The following is a 21968-nucleotide window of genomic DNA, read 5'->3' as shown; positions in this document are numbered from 1 at the left end:
CAGAAACTGGCGAGTCGTTGCATGGTGGTACGTAGCGGTAGGAGCCCGAAGGAGGGGGATAGGTCGGGTCATGGACTTCTGGGCTCACAGTAGAACGGCGATTTGTCCATTGGCACTGGTAGCGTGGTGGCGGGTACCGGCGGCGGCAGAATCTGGATATGTGGCCAAGCATACCACAGCGGTAACAGACGGGTGGTTCACGAGCACGGTCCAAATAATAGCCCTCGGTAACAGGATCGCAGCGATCAGCAAAGTCCAGCCGCTGGGGTTGTTGCGGAGGAGGTGGCACCCTGTAGTGGGAACGAGCTAGGGGAGCAGGGCCATATGAGTCGTTTTGGTGGTCACGGACGGGAGGAGGAGCGGTAGAACACCAAGAAGAGCGCTGGCACACCGGGTAGAGGCAACTCATGAGCAGCCTCAGGTGCCAGCAGGGCCCTGCAGGGCAGCACTGGAGGTGTGGGCCGGGTGAGGCAGTGAGGGCGCCGTACTGGACGTCGCCGAAGCACAGGGGTTCAGTGTGGTTGCCAGGCTGGCGGCAGAACTTGTATTTAGTGTTTCGGCAAAGCGCCGCTTTCTACCGCCACCACGGTCCACTGACCCTGGCAACCACTTCTTAATGAAGCCGTGCGCTTCAGCAACATCCACGCCTGTCTTTTGGCAGATGACATCTGCACAAGATAAATGGACATTTTAGGCCAACAGGAACACTTTGTTGGCTCACAGAAATCAAGCTTATTTCACTGAAAGAAGAACAGAAGAATAAAAGGTAGCGCAAAAGGACGAGGAACCAGCCCAGCAACAAGTTTTATTGAAAAAAACAGAAGAGGACACACAAGTAAATGTTACACGGAATGGGCCTCATAATTCAAGGACTATAGGCAACCAAATGCAACTTTAGAAAAAGCTCTCGCAAGAAAGCTCTTCTAACCAACTGTATATAGCTACTATGACACTATGGTCCACCTTTCAAGGACTAGAGGGGGAACACAAATAGCTGGCCAGTGCAACATGACTGCAATGCTGCGAGAAAAGATGGACTTGACTGGTTTGAGGGCTTTTTCAAAATACATCTGCTGTTCATTCTTTAGATGCCCACTGAGGAAAACTGCAACCAGCCCCACAAACAATTGCAGTAACAAAATATTCATCTGTTATAAAAAAGAAGTCGTAAGCTGGGTAAAGTGGTAACAGATTTTACAGATGGAAACAAACTGCAGCAAAGCCTGTTACATGTGCTTTCGCTCATGTTTTAAAATTAAAAGCTACTGTAATTAATAAAAAAATATACCTGTGACCACGCTGCACAATCTAAGGCCGATAAAGGAAAGTTTTCCTTTTCGGCCGTGCAGACTGTACAGGCGTTGTACGGACACCCCCATGATGGCCGTCATGGCGTTGGCCGCCACCTCCTTTAGCCCTTTTCCCCCCAGGCGGAGCAGCTGCTGTCGCTGAAAAGAAAGAAAATCATAGTTGCGCAAATGCTATTAGACATAAAATAACAAGTACTGTTAGTTTATTTCTGAATAGAATAACTGAGATAACTGTGTGACCAATTGTCAGCAGCTCATACAATTGTGCCTGCTATTTAATGCATCATTCTTGTATGATGCAACAGCTCTCTACCACTGCAAACAAAGACATTTTTTTTTCTAATTTGCTAGGAGCAGACAAATTTAGGTGCTGAGCAAAAGTGGTCGTTCTTATCATGTTATAACTTGAGGCTTTTAGCAGATATGTGTGCTGGATGTATTTGGGCTGCAGTCCCTAAGGAATTCGGGCTAAGAGCATGCTGTAGAAGAGGGGTTTGCAAATTTTAACCATCTGGAATCCTTAACGTGCACTGACATCGCACAGCACACGTGCACCTTGCTTTTCACCTCCATGGAAAAGTGGTTGCTGCAGCCAGGTTAGAACTCTTTTTGGGTTCAGCAGTTGAATGACTGAGCCGCTGCCACGGGGCCCATTATCCCGAAACTGAGCATGATCTAATATTATGTACCCCAAGCACATGAGTAAAGCTGCATGCCTAGCAACCACTTTTCTTTAAGCAGTCTTAACATTCCTGTTTTTGGCAGCAGATCAAGTAATGAAAGAAAGCATGATATGGGCAAGAGAGGAAAAAGTGGGGATAAAAAACAGCTCGAAAACAAGGACTTGACACCACAACATAAACAAAACACAGGGCTGTGAACTCATGGGCTGTGCATGAGCTCCCACATGAAGACAGCATACAGTTCCGTGACCTAAGAATTTCAATTTTGAAAGGGCACATATGTTGGATGTATAATCCTAGATCACAAAAGGCACTCCTCCCCTATAGTAGTGCTCATTGGAAGGTAGTAAAATGAGCAGTTGCCATGAATTGCCTCAATTACACGTTGGAAAAATCATGTTGTCATCAAATATCTCAGAGCGTTAAAATACAAGCACAGCGTTTGCACATGTCCGGCTATCCTCCAGATACTTAGCAGTTGCAGACAGCCTGCTAAAAAAGAAAAAGATCAGTAAAAAGCAAGATAAGCAAGATCAGAGGCTGACAACACAAGTCATTCCGTGCATTCGCAAAGTATCCCATAATTTAAGAAGGTTGCAAAAAGATACAATGTAAACATGCTCTTCTCTGCATCAAGTAAGCTCTAAAAAATTTGTCCAATGATGATGAAAGAGCAAAAGCCGCATTGTAGTATCAAGCACCAACTCTGGTTCACCCGGTGCACTACAAAGGTAGTTTACAGTGTTCCACTCACTTGTAATAGAGTTTACATTGGTCAAACAGGACACTGTTTTAATGAGAGAGCCAGGGAGCAATATGATTAAATCAAAGACGGTAAAGGAAGTAATCTTGCCACTGAATGCAGAAACTGTAAGTGTAAGCTAATTTTTCGAAAAACCAAGTTTCTTGGGTGCGAGAAAGATCAGACTGAAAGAGATATTGTTGAGGTATATCATATCAGAAAAGCGGGAGATCAATGTGTCAGCCCCCCTCATTGTTTCTGTATGATAATGAAATGGCCTTTCAGGACAAACACGGTTGACTACCACATGGCAATAACAGCACCATACTTAAGCTTGTTTTTATTTTATATAAAATTTAGTTGGAAGTTCGTCCTGTTGTGTGTTTCTTCATGTCCTCATTTTTTTCGTGCTGTGAGCACTATACGTTGATGAATCAACATCAACGGGCCCAAACATCAGTGTTGTTGCACAGTTTGGTGGTATAGTGTCAAAAGCGGTTTGAGACCATATACAAGACCATGTAGTAGTATCAATTCCTGAAATGAAAATGTAATTGCCAAAAGCCCTGCAGCACGAGCAATTGTAATGCTTCCTGAAGCAAAACTGAAACTTTATGCATTAGACATGCAGGAGTGTCGCTGCAGATGTGACACCCACTGCGGACATGTTGCAGTGCTCAGTTCAAACTGCAAGCACTTTTGCATCAGATTTACATGGAAAGAAAAGGACAGTAATAGACAAATGTGTAGACGTTACTTTCTTAGAGCAATAAAGAGAAATAAAGCACAGTTCGAATTTAGTGCCATGGTCACTGCAACAAGCCTCAGCAAACGTTGCCATCCTCACTGAGCTTCCACGCCTCTTACAATAATTTCCATTTTCAAGTGAAAAAGTGTGTAATTTCCTCATGCTGCAGTGCTTTTGAAACTTGTTTATTGAAAAAAAGTATGGCACGATTGATGGAATTGAACTCCCCACTGCCACTAACCACCAAATCGCAATTAAATTAAAGATTTAATAACTGAGTTTAGTTAACCATGTAATTACTAAAGTTTAGCCGTACATTGTGCCTGTTGCATCAGGAAATGCGTTCCTACAATCTATTTTTTCTAGCCTCCCCTTATTCAGAATTTTTGAAAATGTTCACTGAAGCACCCAGTAATCTGTATATGCAGCTTTCATGCACAAGATATTTACATTAATAAAACATGCAGAAGTGACAACATACTCAAGCAAATCAGTAAGAATTATGAATATGATGAGCATGTTATCCACAGAGCATGGCATGCACCTTTTTCACAAACATCTGAATTACTTTATATTGCAAACCCTGACTAGGTACTCATTTTTCTCAGTTAAGAATTATTAAAAAGCATTAGATTACCAGTGCAGCTGCCACACCATCATCCTGCAAGGCAGCGTCGGCTGCCTCCAGCTCCTCTGCAGTGTAGGCGGGCAGAGCAAGGGCGGGAGGAGGTGCTGGTGGGGAGACTGGCTGCGCAGTGCCTGGGCCTGGCTCTCGGTCCGACCGCAGCAGCAGGCTATCTTCAATGCGCTGCACGCGCTGGATCAGCTCCCGCTGCTGCTGTCGGACCTCAAGCAAAATCCTCAGAACCCTGAGCACTGCAGCTGTAATTGAAGCAATTAATAATAAATTCAGTGAGAGTACAGCTTCCTAAGGCCGATAGCATCACTTATGCCCTAGGCACCAATAAAACAGTATGAGTGTAAACAGCAAGAAGCAACATGCTGCTTATGCTCCTAACTTTCTACAGCTTTCACAGAGACACTCATAACACATGCATCTATTCCTTGCCAGCCTAATGTAAAAGTTATAAATGTCATCACACTGATGAACACTTAGGTCAAACAGAGCTCCTCTACGTGTGACAGATAGCAAAAGAGCTGCGATATTGTTCTGCAAATGCCTCCTCAGTCTGGGCTTCTGCCAATGGTTATGGCACTTCAGAAGCATTTCCACTGCTACTGCATTGCAGAAAGGATTAATGTATTCTTCTACTCTCATGAGAAGCACATGCTAATAGGGAGTCAGGAAGCAGAGCAGGCCTTCGCCTGTAATTTAGCTTTGCATCATTTGAAAAGTGTTTTTCATGGCAAGATGATATTAGAAAAATTTTGGAGGTAGGAGTCTGTTCTGTGTAACTACAAGTACTTTTGGGAGCTAATGCATTACACTTGCTGCAGCAAAGATCTCTATTGCACTGTTGTCCTTGGCTGATAAACAAAATGCAACAAAAAGGTGAATCATGTGTCAAGTTCCACATCAGAGGACAAAGTAAAGATTAAATCCAAGATGAGCCCACCACCATGTGGACGTAAATAAATACAGGAAATATATAAGATACAATAACATTAGCTCTTGGGCCAGTTGGTGCATGTTGAACATAATTACAGGGGTGCCAGCGGAAACACAAAGGTGCGTACACAAGAACGAAGAGGTAGCTACAGACGGATGCTGGACTATCAACTGTGGTTTATTGAAGAAGCATTGCCGCACAAAAATACACATCCGACACATGCGCATCTGCGGCACCACCGCAGATGCGCATGCGTCAGATGTGTGTTTTTGTGCTGTAGCTACCTCTTCGTTCTTGTGTACGCATCTTTGTGTTTCCGCTGGCACCCCTATATTATGTTCAATATTTCAGATAGGCTTTCTTCATACATCTCTGCACTATCGAACTGCAGACACTGCACACAGTTGCCTATTGCTTATGACAAAAAGGAACAACACAGAATTCTGAAAAAGGAACGCTAAGAAAAATTTGCCACAGTAATTCATCACATTCCAATGCAAAATGCAGTGCATAAAGGGTGATGCACAGTAACATGTTTCAAAGGCTAGGAGCTACACTACAGTCATCTGCAATATCACTAAACAGAAAATTTAGTTCTGATCAGACCTCTAAGCAGGTAATCTTGTTTTGCATACCTTTTACAAAGTAACTGCGCAAGCTGCAAGGTACCACTCCTAGGCTTTCTTTTTGTTTATGCACTAATCAGGGGTTCTCAAACTGGGTTCTGCAGAGCTCAGGGGTTCCACGAGCTTCTACTGCCAAAGAGCAAAAGTATGCCTATGCCGCACTGATGCCGAAGCAGGGGGCAGCCAATAACCTGTGAGCTGCTGCGTGATTCTATGCACAGTCCAGCTGGGTTGGACACGAGAATTGAATGTAGTGCTGGTCTTGTGACTAGTTTACTGTTTCTAGTTTTGCCATCTGGATTTTGCTTATAGTTTCCAGTATAAGTGAGAGGTAGGCATTGAATAAAAAGGTAGTTGCCAAAAGCAAGAATACAAACAAGTGCTTACAAAAGTGAACTAAACAACAAAAAAAACCAGGGTGGGTTCATGATCAAGCAACACCAGATGATAGCGATTTGAGAAGGAGGTGGGGGGGGGGCAAATATATTGCATGCCAACTGGGATTTGCGAAGACTCCCTTTTAATATCTCCTGTTCCACGAATATGCTGGCAACATTTAAATGAAGTATTCCATCACAATGGCATAAAGCAGACATATGCCTCAAACGATGCCCAAATATTAATCCACAAGCTAACTCGCTGGAAAATCAGCTTGAAACAACTGCCTCTTTCAAACAGCAAACTTTTGCCAGCATATATGTCAAACATGATCATCTAGTGACTCATTGTTGGCATCTGTCAGCAAGATAAACATGACGTCATACATGGCATACAGTCCTATGTGAGACGCTCTGAGAGTATTAGAATAAATAGTGCAAGCATTTTTGTGTGCACTAAATGAAAGCATTTTGTGGTAAACACTGTTCAGCTTATTGCCACTTTAAGTTGAAGTATGCAAATAAAAATGGAATTTTAAGTCAGAAAATGTGGCACCATCTCTATAAAGCGGGCTGTTTTTTGCCGACCAACTGACATTTCTTGCTAGGCACAGGCGAATGTTTGAGAAATAAAAAAGGTCGTAATTATTGCTTATCACACATAAATCTTGCTGTATGCAAGAAAATATGAATGGCAGCGGATGCTGCAGAAGGTGGTTAGACTGCTGAGATCTTTCCTAAATGAGAGCGTGCCACCCTGTTGGTTTTGGGTACCTTATAAGGGAGTGCACAGGGGCTGCATGATGTCCAAATTAATTTTCTTCCACATTTTACACTCCATCTGAGGCACTGCATTCGCTTCCAGCTAATGAACTTTTAAGATACTATCAAAGACAACAAAAGTTAAAATATGAGCCCCTTTGACCTGTATGCCCCTGGAAGTGAATAAATTATTCTGCAAGAAGAAAAAGCACAGAACATGGGACCACTGCACGCAGTACATTAATGGTGATGGCTTTCTGGTGATCGTAGGCAGAGAGAGGCAGCAGCAATGCCAGGATCCAAAAGATGACAACAAATGTTACTAACTACAGCAGCCAGTGCAGTATGAATGACAAAAGCTGAAAGCGAATCGAAATACTAGGTTGTATGTTTTAGCATTACTTTGGTTCAGTAGGGACTGTCTTTGAAGAATACCAGTAAACATTTTCAGAGTTATCACTTTCAAAGAACATAATTTCAGTCTGATCGTGAACTCCGTGTAATACCTTCCTAAATATTTATTCTCTAGATATTTCTGGCAATGCCAACTTCAGTTCACTAGCATAGGATATACTGAGGAAAATAAAATTTGCTGCTTTTTTTTTAAGGCTAAACAGGTCTAACCTCTAGCTGAGAGCATTACTTGATAGCAGAGAAATAGGAGTGAAAATCAGACAGGGAAAAATTGGTAAGACAGGACAAACATTTGTCCCATCCTCTCACATTGTCCCCATGTTTGGCTAGCATTCCTGTTTTTTTGCTCTAGGTTATTTTACATTAAAAAAAGAAAACAAAGTGAAAATATCACCTTCAACAGTCCCACTTTCATTGGCAGCCTCCTCGGAGCTCAGGGCTGCACTTTCCCTGCCGACAGCTTCAGACAGTGGCACTTCAGCGCCTTCATTCAGAGGTGCTGGAACACGAACATCATTAGTGGTAATGCAGGAGGCACAAAAAATAATAAACAAACTGTCCAGATTAAAGGTAGAACGAGAGGAAGAAGATGGTTTACATGGTATGAACGAGCACTGAACAAGGGTAAGTGGTGTACGCCTCAGTTCGCAGGTCGATCCAACGTTTCGATAAGTGGACTTGTCTTCGTCTAGGCGGAGACAAATTCACTTGTCGAAACGTTGGCTCGACCTGCAAACTGAGGTGTACCCCATTTACCCTGTTCAGTGCTCCTTCATACTGTCCAGATTAAAGTGAGGTGGTGCTTTTGTTTGACCATTCTTTGCCAGGTAACAGTAAAAGGCACCTATTTCAAACCCCAAGTTGTGTTAATTTATGCAACCCAGAAAGACAGCAATTCCCAAAATAGACCTCCCAGCTTGAGTCGCATGGAACAGTGGCGCCCGTGCACACGCATCAATCATGCACACTATAGCAGAAGAGTGACTAGGATAAAAAGTCCCCCGTCTGTCAAATATATCCCAGCAGCACTGTTTCACTTTTGTTAAATTCACAACATTCTGCCGCTGCCATCAAGAGCCATGGTCCATGCAAGCATTTTTGAAACACAGCAGTGCCATTTGTGAAGAGGCATTACTGCTACTGTACTGCACTGTGAAAAGGGCTATGCAGGCATCATATTATAGCAATTCTTCAACACTCCTGACATTGTGCACAAAGCAAAGTACTTGATGTAGCCATGGAAAATGATCAATGTTAATAAGTTTTTACCTCTCAAGTACAGACAACCATATTTCTGGCATTCATCACATAAAACTACTGTGATGCAGGAGGTTTTTGGCAGTATATAGTATCATTCAATAATTCGAAAATTTTTCTTGATCCCTTGAAGGCCAAATTAACAAGATATTACTATTTTTTTCCTTATTCAAGGAGCCAAAATCACTCAATACTTAATGAGCATGTGACACGTGTACATCTGGCCATGCTTGCCTAACTCAAGAAATTTAATCATTCCAATTTCAAGCAGTCTACTAGAAATTTCAACACTGCATCTTTACCTCTTGAGTAAACTAAAATTACCCTAGAACTGCGGGCAACTGGCAGTTTGCCAAGAAATGGTTACTGACATCTGTATACTGACATGAGAATATACGGTAAATGTGTTCTATTTCTCTGAGAGTGCAATGAGCTACAGTTTTTTTTTTTTTTTGCAGCTCTTGCAAGCACCTACTGCCATATATTCACAATCTGAACTAAAATCAAGCTTATAGATTAAATGTCGATGACAATTCATAACATACGAGGTGATGGCAGCTCCACTTCCACGGGCCAATCTTCATGGCCCTCGTTTCCTAAAGAAAGAATTGCACATTAATATCATCTTCAGTATGCAAATAATTTTTTGTTAATTATAACTCCAGGAATTATAATTACCAGAAACTGCCGACGTCTCCACAGCAGATGTGAACTCATATTTTCGCATCTTCTTTTCGGCGCTCTTGTAAGAGCCTGCAAAGAATTAATATGAAATGAATGAAATTTGTACTACACCTGCACTACACCCATGATGATTAGACAACACAGGAACTGGTTGAAGATTTATATATTGGACCAAGATAACTGCGTAGGCAAAAAAAGTTTTCTAAGTGACAGGGAGATTGCCTTTCTTGAGAATGCTTGGAGGTTGCATACATATCTGAGTGGGCTTTAGTGTTGTGTTATATGGTTTATCTGCATCAACACTTTCACACCTTTGAGTGTTTCTTTATATACCAAATCATTGGTAAAGAAAACCCTTAATTGTAAGTCAGCGCTTGTCCCGTGTTTTCCTTTCTCTGATCCCTCTTTCTTTTCTTACGCTGTAGTATTATGACCATAGGTTGGTATACAGCTAGTTGGTATAGCTGTGCCAACTAGCATGGCCAACTCAATGTTTTGCTAGGTTTACCTGTTGTAGAACTGGCCATGTTGACTGAAATTTCTGGCATAGCTCACTGCTCATAAACGTTAAAGTTTGAACATTGAAGTGCTGTTTATTTCATTTTCTTAAATGGTTAAGGCACAGACAAGTGCAACTACTTAGGCCATTGCCTCAACGAAGTGGTTTTCGATCAGCCTATGACAGATCAAGCAACCATCTGCTGATCAGCTTCATTGGCATTGCGGGTCTGAAAGCACTAGACTGCTGATAGTGCTGCTGTAGCTGCCGGTATGACGCGGCAGATTGCCGCATAATAAGCTATATGTAAGACATCTATTGCCCAGCCCAACTGATCATGCCTTTATGCCGGCAAAAACACATATTACATTTATTGTTTGCTTGGTAGCAATGTTCGTCAAGCACTCCCCTAAGATGCACACTGCTAATATGGCTAGTCATGTATAAAAATAAAAGAAATCTGTTCTTTGACATATTACCTGATTGCTGACGCTCTGCTGTCTGTCATGACATCTTGTGAGCATTTAATTATGGCGGTCACTCTTAATGGAAGGGGCTTCCTGATCACAATTACATATCGCATTTTTTAAAATATGCAACAACCCCGGTCATCAAAACTTGGAAGTAGGATCATAGACTTCCATAGAAGCACAAACATGCAATTGGTTGAACGACCTGCCCTTCTTTATAAATTTCATTGATATCATTCCTCAACGCTTGGCCATAACACATACACATCCGAAAGTACATGATACTGCTGTATGTAAAAGAAGTTCTAGGCTACTTTGCCGAATTGACGCCTGTTCAGCTGCCCTTGTAACTGCAGTCACCAGTCAGTTCAGCCAACAGACTCCATCCATGTTTGAATGCCATTGAAACACTCATGTGGCAGAGGCATTCTTTTATATTTACAATTAAAACGTGTTTCCAATTTCTAGGGTTTAAAAACTATGCAACACATGGCTACGGAGGAGATGGCAGAGAGCCTTCTTCCCAGGCGGTGTTATAGAGGTTGAGAAGGTACTCTTTTGCGTTATCTTTTGCGTTAGCAGAGTAAGTGATTCCATCTTCACCAGGAGCCGACCGAGTGGCGTTAGCAAGAAGTGCAGCTTCAAGCTCGTGTAGTGTAAAAGGGGCATCAAGGTCAATGCTTGCACAGAAGGACAACATTGTGAAAGAACACTAATTTACATCAAGTGGGATAGTTTAACAAGCACTGATACTATATTGCACAAGCACATTCTGCACTGCTCCATTTCACTGCATGCACGTAACACAGGGACTCGTCCCAGCAGCAAAGTGCCTGACGCTTAGCTGCTGCAGCACGCTTACTTAAAACTGGAAGAAAAAAAAAACTGAACCGCATTAAACTTTTCTGTCTTAACTGTAATTATTTTGCATGTTGACTCCAGCAGTTACGCTGAAAACTGTAGGACTTCAAGAATAAGGCACTAGTATGTTTCAAAAGTCGCCTTCGATCGGCTTACAGAGAACAATTCATTCCTCTTTGTTTTTTGATAACTGGCTAAGTGGCTGCTAAATTACAACTTCTTAGTCGTAATTTAGTCACATAGAGTTGAAGGCTCAAAGAATTTCTTAAAGAGCTCTTTACGATTGCTAGCCAGATCATCATCATCTTTACATAGTCTACAATGTGACTATACTTACGGCAAGAGGCAACCACTGTCACTGGGCACCGTGTCCATTGGTGCCCGCTGGAATTTCTATCAGCCTGGCTCTTGGCCAGGCGAATCACTGCCGTTGGGCTGGCCATAGGCCAGAAGCAATGGCTGTCGCCATCAAGCCAGCCCACCGGCACAGCTGCCAAGCTGTCCTCCTCATCAGGGAATTTAACCAATGCGAATGGTTTCGACATGCTGCGTGGAGAAAACAGGACAAAATATTAATAGAGAAGTGTAAAAAACTTTTTGCAGCCCAGTGTCTAAGCCCTACAGCCAAGAGAATTATTGTGATATTCTCTAAGTACTCCTGTTAGGCTAGCCATAAACTATAGTGCCCCTCTACAACTGACATCGCTACTCTCACATCCACCTCGTTCTGTGCCGCACCACACTCCTGAACTTTCATCAAAAGCAAGTTGACAGTTACGTGTGTCACAAGTGCTTGCAATCTGGGATTTATTGAAGCAATCTTTCTGCCTGTCGTCATGCGAACGAAATGCACATATCACAGCCAGCATCATAGCATAGAACTTGAATATTGCACTGAGTGCACTTTACCAGGAGCACGGGGATGAAAAAAAAAAAGCAAAATGCAAGAAAAGGCCAAACGAGCAAGAGAGACAGGAAACACATTGCTTGAGATTTTCACCCAGTATTTCATGTCACATGTATCCTAACCATGAAAATCAGGTGAAAATTTCCTGCTCGTTTCGTGCTGGCTGGGAGCTACTGGTTTGTACTGGTGTCTGCTGAAACCAGCAGACGACCCGACGATCTTCAGTTGGCTTGAAGGTGTACAAAAGCATGCATTTGAGTTTATGCAGTCCCATACAAAAGCTTGTTGCATACACTTACCGCATTTTTACGCATTTCACTAAAAAAAAAAAAAGAAAAAGAACGGAAACTATGTACCAATATTTAAAACATGGTTCTGGTAAGTCTAGGCTACATTATAACAATTATAGTGGGCTGAAATACAACGGTAGACGATCGAAGAACAGGCAATTTTCCAAACAAGCTAAGCATATGTCTGTTTTTTTTTTTTTTTTTTCTCTCGAGCAGTAGCCACATAGTGGAATATCGCTATGAGGTATTCCAAGCGTCAGGGACACAAGAAGTTTTATCATTTAGAAGAAACATTTCCTTTATTATAGCATAGTGCACGTTACTGTTTACTTCTGCTGTCTGCTAGCGCAGCAGACGACGCACGCGTCTTATGACAAATCGGCATTAACTCTCTAAGTGCAGCGAATACAATTATGTACAAGAAGTTATTTTTTAAATAATGTAAATAATTTTTATTATGTCACGTATTTCTTGCATTACAGTTTGACAATTGCAGGTTTCTAGCACCTATGACCACGTCCTACGGCTTGAGCCATAGGCTTGAGCCACTTGAGCCTCCACAAGCCAAAAGTGGCTGTCCTGAAGTCTACGCAGTGTAATATCTTGAGGGAGTGCCGAATTTGGCGACAGATGTTCGTGCCTGTGTACCAATGCGTGTTTACGAGCGCGATGCACCGCGAGTATTTTGCGCTTTTAACATGTTTGGTATGAATTATTTTAGAGCATTTCTACGTAAATTTGAGCGATATGACAATCTGGCAAGACGCAAAAATGTAAAACGACTCTTCTACAAGGCCTAGCACCACGCTGCAATTGTGAGTAAAAGCTTATTTCTCTCTCGTGTTGTGGGTCTTCACGACTTGTGTAACGCGTTAGGGCTCAGGTCCGGCGGTTTTGCTAAGACTCATTTAAATGAATGGAAAACAGCAACGCAAACGGGCACAGCGGTTCTCAGGCACGTAAGCCCGGCAATGATGACCGCCGCTGATCAAAATCGAGTGAACTACCAAGTGAGGTGATCACTTTTGTTGGCCCGTAGTTCTGCCTAAGTATATTTGACTTATCTGTGACCCGTAAAAACACATGTCCGATTGGATTGTTGCTACCTGGCAGATTTGCGAGGACTAATTTATGACACTGGCGAAGACCAACAGTAACGCAAGCATGTCCGGCAGTGATGGCCACTACTGATGAAAACGGAGTGAACTACCGAAGTGAGGTGGTATGACCCCGTAATTCCAAATGGGCCGTATTTTTGTACGCAAGTAAAAAAAAAAAGAAAAAATAATAATAAAACGTGACCTTAAAAGCCTCTGATTGTTAGTGCTGCCCGTGAAGCGGTACTATAATAGTTACGTTTAAACTACGAAGCAAGCCTGGAGTTAGTGCTGCCCGTGAAGCGGTACTATAATAGTTACGTTTAAACTACGAAGCAAGCCTGGAGATATATAAACAGGCAAGAAAAAAAAAAAAAAAGCAGGAGCTCCGGCCGAGCTAATGCGCTACGCCGCAGTAGCAGTAGAGTACGATGTTCGTTTTCAAAACTAAGTTATGCTTGCCTTTACTGGTTATGGTTATAGTTCGAGGAGCTACATCGCAGTGCAGCTTTGCGAGAAAAAAGCTCAGCATGCTCAGAGGAAAGTTACTTTCGCCGGCAGTTTCGCGGGAGGCAGAACGCGCAGTGCTGATATTAATGCTATAGTCGATATATTTAATTTATTTTCACCGCTTACCTTGGTACAAAAAGGAGTACTGCGCTCAGAGCGGCAAGGACGAGAACGGAGCAAAGCACAGACAAAGGGATTTTGTGAATACTTCTATGTTAATACGTCATCGTAGCACATCTAAAACAATCCAGAAAATCTTTTTTTTTTCTTCAGTGCTTTGCTGTTGCTGTTCTGCATATGGCAATTTGTTATGATGAGAGCATTGTTGTTTTCGTTGTGTTGCTACCTTAAACTGCACTCTCACATCAAAAATTGTTACAAGTTGTTTTTTTGAAAATGGATTTTTATGAAAATTTTAGATGCTAATCACAAGCAACTCTTCCGGGTGTGATAACCTTCAATGAAATGTGTACTATTGTGTAACATGTTTCAGATTTGCAAAGTAATGTAGGGAGGGGCTTCGTTATGACAGACAACAAAGGAGCCAACAGCCATTGAAACAAAGGAAAGCATAAGGGATTTTTTTTTACCATTCTCCTATGCCTCCCTCTGTGTCTGTTGGCTTCTTTGTTATTTATTGTTTAGAGTGGCAGCACGGACATTGCATCAGGCACTGCGTTTGAAACTAGAAGCTTGGTGGAAAGCTGAATGTTTCCCTAATCTGCTTATTGGTGCCTGTTTCGACATGCACTGTGGAAGCTATGTCTTGGACTTGGTCATGGTGTCTGTGATGCCACCTGAATCCAATGTACAGAAAGGTTATTACAGACTTGCTTGCAGAGTACTGGTGACCGTGAACTCTTGCTAGCTTTCCGGTAATGTGTTCCACAATAATTTTAATGGCATACACTGTGTAGCAGCATTTGGATGCTCGATCTGTTGCATACACTGCGATACTATGTGGGCTGTTCTCAGAAGCAATTAGGTAATATAATCCTTGCGACACTTGCTGCAGTGTCACACAAGTGCCCCACTTCATCACTTGGTTATTGACTGCACTGTTTACAGTAATGCCAATCGAAGCCCAAGTAGGCTAGCTTTCAATGATAATTCGTTTTTGGATGTCTTGATACTACTATAGCTACTGCAGCGTATAGGTGTGTCTTGTGTGGCATTCCATACAAGACAAAAGCATTCAGCACTGAGCAGCCAGGTCTGGCTAACGGTGTGTATACCTGTAACCTCACTGGTAGCACCAGCACTTACGGCCTCATGCTAAGGCCATGTACTTACACTGCTCCTAGAAATGGTGTTCTCAGTGTTGAGTGAACACAGTTGGTATGTGTGGGTTTAGGTTCAATATGCACTAGTGCACACAATGTGTGACCCACCTTCACCCTTTCTCAAGTTCTGGTGGAGCACCATTCATGAAAAATTTTCATTAAAGGCTATGTGATTATACAGTCAAGCCCACTTATAACAATCGCACGGATGTTGTTCGTTGTATCCAAAGTTCATGTGAAGTGGACTCCCCTTATTTCAGCCAAAAGAATGCAAACTTCTACAGAAGTGGCATTTGTTTTTTTTCCAAGAGTCGTTTTTGGACATCTGTTTATTCAAATCGGACACTATCAAGCTGCCTTCTAAGCTTTGCAGCGTGATCATATGCTCCTGCCCGAAACAGTCTGCGGACCAGCTGCTTGATGAACGCGGAATAGCGATAGCTAATGAGGCGCTTATGCTATTTCGTAGTTTGCCCCCCAACTCTTCGATTCTCCACAAGATAGCAGTGCCCAAGCTACTACAGTGCATGTGTGCACAGGACATACTACACATCTGTTTTCTTGTGTGCCGCCTCCACGTGGCAACAGTGCAGAAGCTCGAGATTCGACTCTGTCAATGACACACACGCCGGTCTTGGTGGGCGAGCACCGCATACCTCGACTATTATTCATAACTCAAATCGGAGATGGTGGTTTTTGACTGGTCCTTTTACGTGATTGCCACTCATTTGCTTTTACATTAGGTTCTTTACCCATCCAGGGTACACGTGCACCGACAGACCTTGTAACCTGTCCTATGGTAGGTGGACACTAGATGCGCCAATACCTGGGATGTGCTCGTTGTTCTCCGCATTCGCAGCAAGCGTGCGTCTTTCAACTGCAGTGGTGTGGCGGGTCACCAGGCTTCCCCTTTCTTTTTATTGTAACAAAGTGGTATGGTCACGGTTGTTCATTTAATCTGAGACAGTTTCGTAGCCCTAATGCATATTTTGACGGTACCCCGACCCTCGTTCATAACGAGTGAGCGTTCATTATAAGTGCATCTGTTATAAGTAGACTTGACTGTACTACACTTGACCTGATCCCGTGTGGATTCTCACCACATGTGTGGTTCATGAGTGGCTGCTTTCAAAATGTAAATAACAGTAGCATGGTGTTGCTAGCATGTTTTTCGGAACAAGTCCTTTTCTGTGCAGCTAACTTCATGGCGCCATCTGATTTGGAGCTGGAGCACACCTGCGGTAGTACCACAATCTCAAACTAAGGGGTGGCCAAGCGAACTGCAGAGCTTATGTAGGCATAAGTAATAATAAAGCAAGATTCATGAAATAAAACCTCTGCCGTCATCATTGTTTTGGTTGTATGGCCCAAGGTAGCTGCTGCACCATGATTCCTAGGCCAAAAGGACCCCATGAAAACAATGCACCAAAGTCTGACTTTCTGCAGCTCACGACAGAAACCCAGCTGCTACACATTCCATCAGCTACTGTTACTAGTAGCTGCTGGTGGTTCTAATACTACTGGGAACCAGTAGGATGCCAGCAGGAAACGAGTGGGAAAATTTTTACCGTGGTTTGCGATAGAAAACTCAGTTAAGTGGGAGGGGACAAAAAGTTACTTTCTTGCTTTTAGCAACTGTACTGTGCTGTTAAGTTTTTTTTTTTTTTCATGTTTATTGAATACATGTTTTCTTCCAGTTGTCACCTCCCCCCCCCCCTCCCCACTTCAGCAGTAATGCCCTTGAGGTGCTGCAGGCACCTGTATAAATAAATTAACGAATAAATAAATAGATAAATAAATAAACTCCTTCTGGAGCAGATAACTGGCAGGTTTTGCATTGCTTCTGGCAGCGCTGAAAAAGAATTGTGTTCGCTCATCTGTTCTGCTCACATTTGTCTCATCATACAAGGACTCGCAACGAAACAAAGCACTGCCGTGGAAACATTCGTCATTCAAGCACAAGACATGTAGGCTGGTTTCTATGACAGCGCATATATTAAATAGCGATTAGCGTTACAAACGCGAAAATTGCGATGAAAAGCTGTCGACTACTTCGCACTTGCCTGTCATCGCAACCATGACGAGCAGTAGTAGCATAACATTCGTTTAGCGCCAAAAATTATAGGCTTGTTATAACAAGCCTATAATTTTTGGCGCTAAACGAATGTTATCCATGCACACACCCGATATAAACGAAACCTCTCAGAAGCGATGCACAGAGACGCGTTAATCAAAATACAACCAATGATGTCTACGGACAGATAAGGGCTACTTGCGAGTCGGGCTCATTGTTTCTCGTGGCATTAAGTTCACGAGTAATTAGCTGTTAATTGACCACTAATATGCAAGGGGATGAAGATCAACATGCATACTTACGTAAAAAGTTCCTTCGTGCTCCTGTGGGTCACCCAGACGAGTCGCCACGCCACGCCAAAGTTGAGCCTAAAACAAAGCAAGCGCTTCCGTAGCCGACGGAGACGAACCACGAAATGACCGGGGGAATAATGGGATAACGGGTTTGCGCGCTAAAGGGATGCCCAGGGATGCCTACAGGGATAGTGCGTAAAGCAGTGGAGAACAGCTCTTTGAAGCTGAGTGCTGACAACGGCACCATGATTTGTTTTTATGTTCTTACTGCACTTCAATTTTTTTTTAAAGAGCTACACATCGTGTTTTTTTTTTTTTTTTTTTCAAGTTACGAAAGCAAACACACGCGTGTTTACCTAATGCCGTAGTGCTGAAGTAGATGAAGTTGTAAACGAATGGATGTTATAAAGGAAATATGCATTATTTATGCTCATGGGTAAAATTGCTGTGGCTATATCTAATTTACGTACCGCTCGTAACGTTAAATCATTTTACTTTTTTCTGCACAATGTTGGCTTTCTTTCGTGACAACTGTTTGCAAGCCTTTTTTTTTTCTTCTTCTTCTTCTGCACAGTGTTGGCGCTTTTTCGTGACAACTTGCATCCGGGTATTTCTTTTTCTTTCTCTCTATCTCTCTCCATGCGTCCGGATCGAGGAGGTTCTTTGCATAGTGTAAGAGAGTAGTGCTTCGAAGCCTGGGCCGCGAAAAAGCTCGGCTGGTGTGCTCGGAAGAGGCCGCCAGAGTCAGTGGACGGAGCAGCGGCAGGCGCGCTGAAATTTTGTAACCTCAGTTAGCATTCAGGCACCTCTAACATGATATATGCTTCTTTTCGTTATGTAAACACCTAATTCTGAGCTGGTATAAATTTTCACACTGCCTTCTGCGCAAATAAACTGTATTTGCTATTCCTGTATGGGAAACGTCTGTGCTCGAGCAGAAGACGCCTGGCGCGCGCGGGGCATCGGAAGCGCATACAGTGATATGCAATTAAAGTGTCATCCCGTTATAGTGCGCCGCCAACACTCTTTCTTGTACTTTTTGTATCGGCATCAGATGTTTCGTAGACAGCTTATACCTACGGCGTATATGTATACTCATACGTGCTTGCCGATAGTTGATATGCATCCCAAGCTTACACCAATCACATGCGCAGTCGTTTTCCTGCGCTTCATCGCTTATACTTTTTTTGTATCTTACGTGGTGTTTTAGAAGTATCCTGGTATAGATGGATGCTGCTTTTCACAAACGAAAACTCTGAAATCAATTATTACACCATTTAACATGTGCCGTAACACGATATACGCGTGAAAGCAGCGCCAAACCGCAACTTCTATATGTTCTCAGCTCAGTACCGTTATATAAGCAGTTGCTCTAGCTGTTAAAGTATACATTGAAATCTAGCCAAGCGCGAAGGAGACAGTTGTTTCGAGAATTAGGGGTCTAATTGTTGAGTGGAATGCGAAAGTAGTAGTTTCATGCAAGCGAACATCATACGCGTCGAAATGAAGCGCCTGTGGCAGGTTCGCCCAGTTAGAAGCGCCAGCAAAACGAGCGACCCTCAGCACCGGCACTGCCCTTGGCGGCCGCTCCGTGCGGAACAGTACAGTTATGGTGACCATAGTTCAGTGCACTGGCGCCCACACTAAGTGGCTGCTTCGGCTTCGCACGGCGCCTTCGGAGCACCTCTTTCTTCCAACGTGGTTCCGAGCGCGCGCTCGCTTGTCATCGCTGTGTTTTTGTGGCGTAGAGGTGCGGCCCGTATCCATCTGTTGTCTTTTTGTGCACCTGTTTCGGTCCTCGTCTCTCACCGCTGAGCGTTGCGTTTCGTCATGAGCGCAAAAAGGCGTAAGTACCGCATCGTCGAGAAAGAATACCGGGAGATCTTGCAAGAGCTCGGTATTCCGGGGCGGCCGGTCGATTCTGCGTCGTCACGCTTAGAACGCGGGGACAGAAAACAATCGCAGAGTGAAGCACCGTTACTCGACGTTCGCACCCTGCCACCGTCCGAAGCAACCACGCGTCGGAGAATCGGAGTCTGCGCCGACGACGCTTGCACCAGTAGAAGCGGGCCACCTGCAGATCCACCAGCACCATTTGTGCGCGAGTGTGATAATGCATCAGGGAGCAGCACATTGAGCACAGCCAGCAGGCTAAGTGATGAGGCTTCAAGCTCAGACCTTTCTATGGATGATTCATATGCTTCAGAACATTCAAGAAATGATCATGCCACAAGCTCGGAAGAGTCAAGTGATGAGACATCTAGCAGTCCAGCGGCTGAGAATGTGGGTCAGCCTGATGAAAATTTTCTTCATAGCCTCTCGGCGACTGAGGAGTTGGCTGTCATAGCTAACAAGCACAACATCACACATGCTTTGCTTAATGATATGCTCGACTTTTGCCGTCTTCGCGGGATTCCGGAGCTCCCAAAAGATGCAAGGACCGTGCTGCGGACGCAAAGGAGATCACAGCTGGAGCAGAATGACACATTTGCTCATTTCGGCCTTGCCAAAGGCATCCAGCAAGCGATTGGGCAAGGACCTGTGCCCGAGAACATCAGGCTGCATGCTAACATAGATGGCCTGCCGTTGTATAAAAGCAGCCAGACTGGTTTGTGGCCAATACTTTGCCGCATAACGAACTTCAAGAACTCTGCACCATTTATGGTCAGTGTGTACTGTGGTGCAGGGAAGCCACCTTGTCTGGAACAATTTCTCGCTCCATTCCTAGACGAAGTCTACAGTCTGAGCAGCAGCGGTTTACTTGTGAAAGGGACTAGTGCCACTGTGACACTGACAGCTGTGATCTGCGATGCCCCAGCAAGGAGCTTTGTAAAGGCAATTATAGGACACGGAGGCTACCATGCTTGTGAAAGATGCAGCCAAAAGGGTCGCTATGTGGAAAACAGGCTGACATTTCCTGACCTTCATGCACCGCAGCGAAGTGATGTATCATTTCGTGCACAAGAAGATAAGCGGCACCACACTGGTGTTTCCCCTTTCACCAAGTTGGATATTGATATGGTGGCATGCTTTCCTACGGAATACATGCACCTTGTCTGTCTGGGTGTAATGCGGCGGCTGTTAAGAAATTGGGTCTCGCAAGGGCACGCTGCCCGACTGAGCAGAGATGAGCGAAGTGAACTCAACAACAGGTTGCGAGAAACAGCTAAAGCCTTTCCAAGTTCCTTCCAGCGAAAACCCAGAGGAACAGAGGAGTTGGATCGTTGGAAAGCGACTGAATTCAGAACATTTCTGCTCTACCTAGGACCTGTTGTTCTGAAATCTCTCCTGCCCAAAGAAAAGTATGAACACTTCCTACAGTTACATGTGGCTTTGCGAATACTCGCTGCACCTGAATACCATGTAGTTCTGAACAGCTTTGCCCGGGACTTGCTGAGGTATTTTGTTCAGCAGTTCGGTGTACTATATGGGGTGAAGCAGCTGGTGTACAACGTACACAGTTTGGTGCACTTGGCAGAGCAGTGTCTTCAGCATGGGCCTGTGGATGATTTCAGTGCTTTTCCTTTCGAAAGTTACTTAGGAAAGGTTAAGAAGAAGCTGAGAACTACGAACAAGCCACTGGCACAGCTCAGCCGCAGAATGTCAGAAGCAAGGGAGTGCACACAGACTTGTACAAGAGTTGACCGACATGTGAAAGTGGGCGACTGCTTCTTAATAGACAACTGTGCTGTTCTCATTGCTGAAGTGCATGAAGATAATGTCAAGGCTGGCATCTTGCCAAATGGCAGAGATTTCTTCAAAACACCAATTGAGAGCTCTCGGCTACACATAAGGCGTTACAGCGCTCTCAGTCAAGAGGCTAAGATGTGGCCTCTCTCGTATATCAGGAACCAAGTTCAATGCTTGAAGCTTAAATACAAGCGAGGGCACATTATTTTTCCTCTTCTCCACTTGCAGTGAAATCTCTTATTGCTGTTGGTTTGCTTTCATGCCCAAAAGCAACTTAGGCTATGAGAACCGCCATAGAGGAAGTTTGTTTTGGTTTGTGGGTTTAACGTCCCAAAGCGACTCAGGCTATGAGAGACGCCACAGTGGAGAACTCCGGAAATTTCGACCACCTGGGGTTCTTTAACGTGCACTGACATCGCACAGCACACGGACGCCTTGCTTTTCGGCTCCATCGAAAAGCGGCCGCCGATACCGAGATTCGATCCTGCATCCTTGGGAACAGTAGTCAAGCGCCGTAACCACTGCGCCATCCCGGCGGGTACCATACAGGAATTGTCTGGGAAGCTGTTCCACTTTGGGGTTCTTTGATATGCACTGACATCACACACTACATGGGCTCCTTGCTTTTTGCGTCCATTGAAAAAAGGCCGCAAGATAAAACTCACTTCCTTGGGTTCAGCAGCCAAGCGCCCTAACCATTAAGTCACTGCGACGGGTCAGATGGCTATTTCAGCATGAAAAAATATGTACCTCTATCAAGAGGGAACAGCATGGTATGCCTCCGTGTCTTTTGCCTTCATCGAAATGCTGCTGAGGATCG

General features: G+C 43.9%; 2 protein-coding genes across 2 annotated transcripts; one reads left to right on the top strand and one right to left on the bottom strand.

Annotated features, from left to right (window-relative positions):
• Positions 1-325: 325 nt before the first annotated feature.
• Positions 326-12215, bottom strand: LOC146180726 (uncharacterized). The gene is made up of 8 exons (XM_084575637.1): positions 12211-12215; positions 11342-11550; positions 9169-9243; positions 9036-9086; positions 7628-7732; positions 4121-4365; positions 1289-1448; positions 326-668 (listed from the first exon to the last, which is right to left on the bottom strand). The coding sequence occupies exons 1-8, from the start codon at positions 12213-12215 to the stop codon at positions 418-420; spliced, it is 1101 nt and encodes a 366-aa protein (XP_084431763.1). The 3' UTR covers positions 326-417.
• Positions 12216-19824: 7609 nt separating this feature from the next.
• Positions 19825-21718, top strand: LOC146180725 (uncharacterized). Its single transcript, XM_084576118.1, has one exon. It carries the CDS (start codon positions 19844-19846, stop codon positions 21377-21379), a length of 1536 nt encoding a protein of 511 aa, XP_084432244.1. The 5' UTR covers positions 19825-19843; the 3' UTR covers positions 21380-21718.
• The last annotated feature ends 250 nt before the right edge of the window (positions 21719-21968 follow it).

This window comes from Amblyomma maculatum, chromosome 8 (assembly GCF_055883805.1).
Source record: "Amblyomma maculatum isolate TAMU_Amacu chromosome 8, ASM5588380v1, whole genome shotgun sequence".
NCBI classification, from domain to species: Eukaryota; Metazoa; Arthropoda; class Arachnida; order Ixodida; family Ixodidae; genus Amblyomma; species Amblyomma maculatum.
The sequence above is the reverse complement of the archived record's forward strand: the minus strand, read 5'-3'. Positions and strand labels throughout refer to the sequence as shown.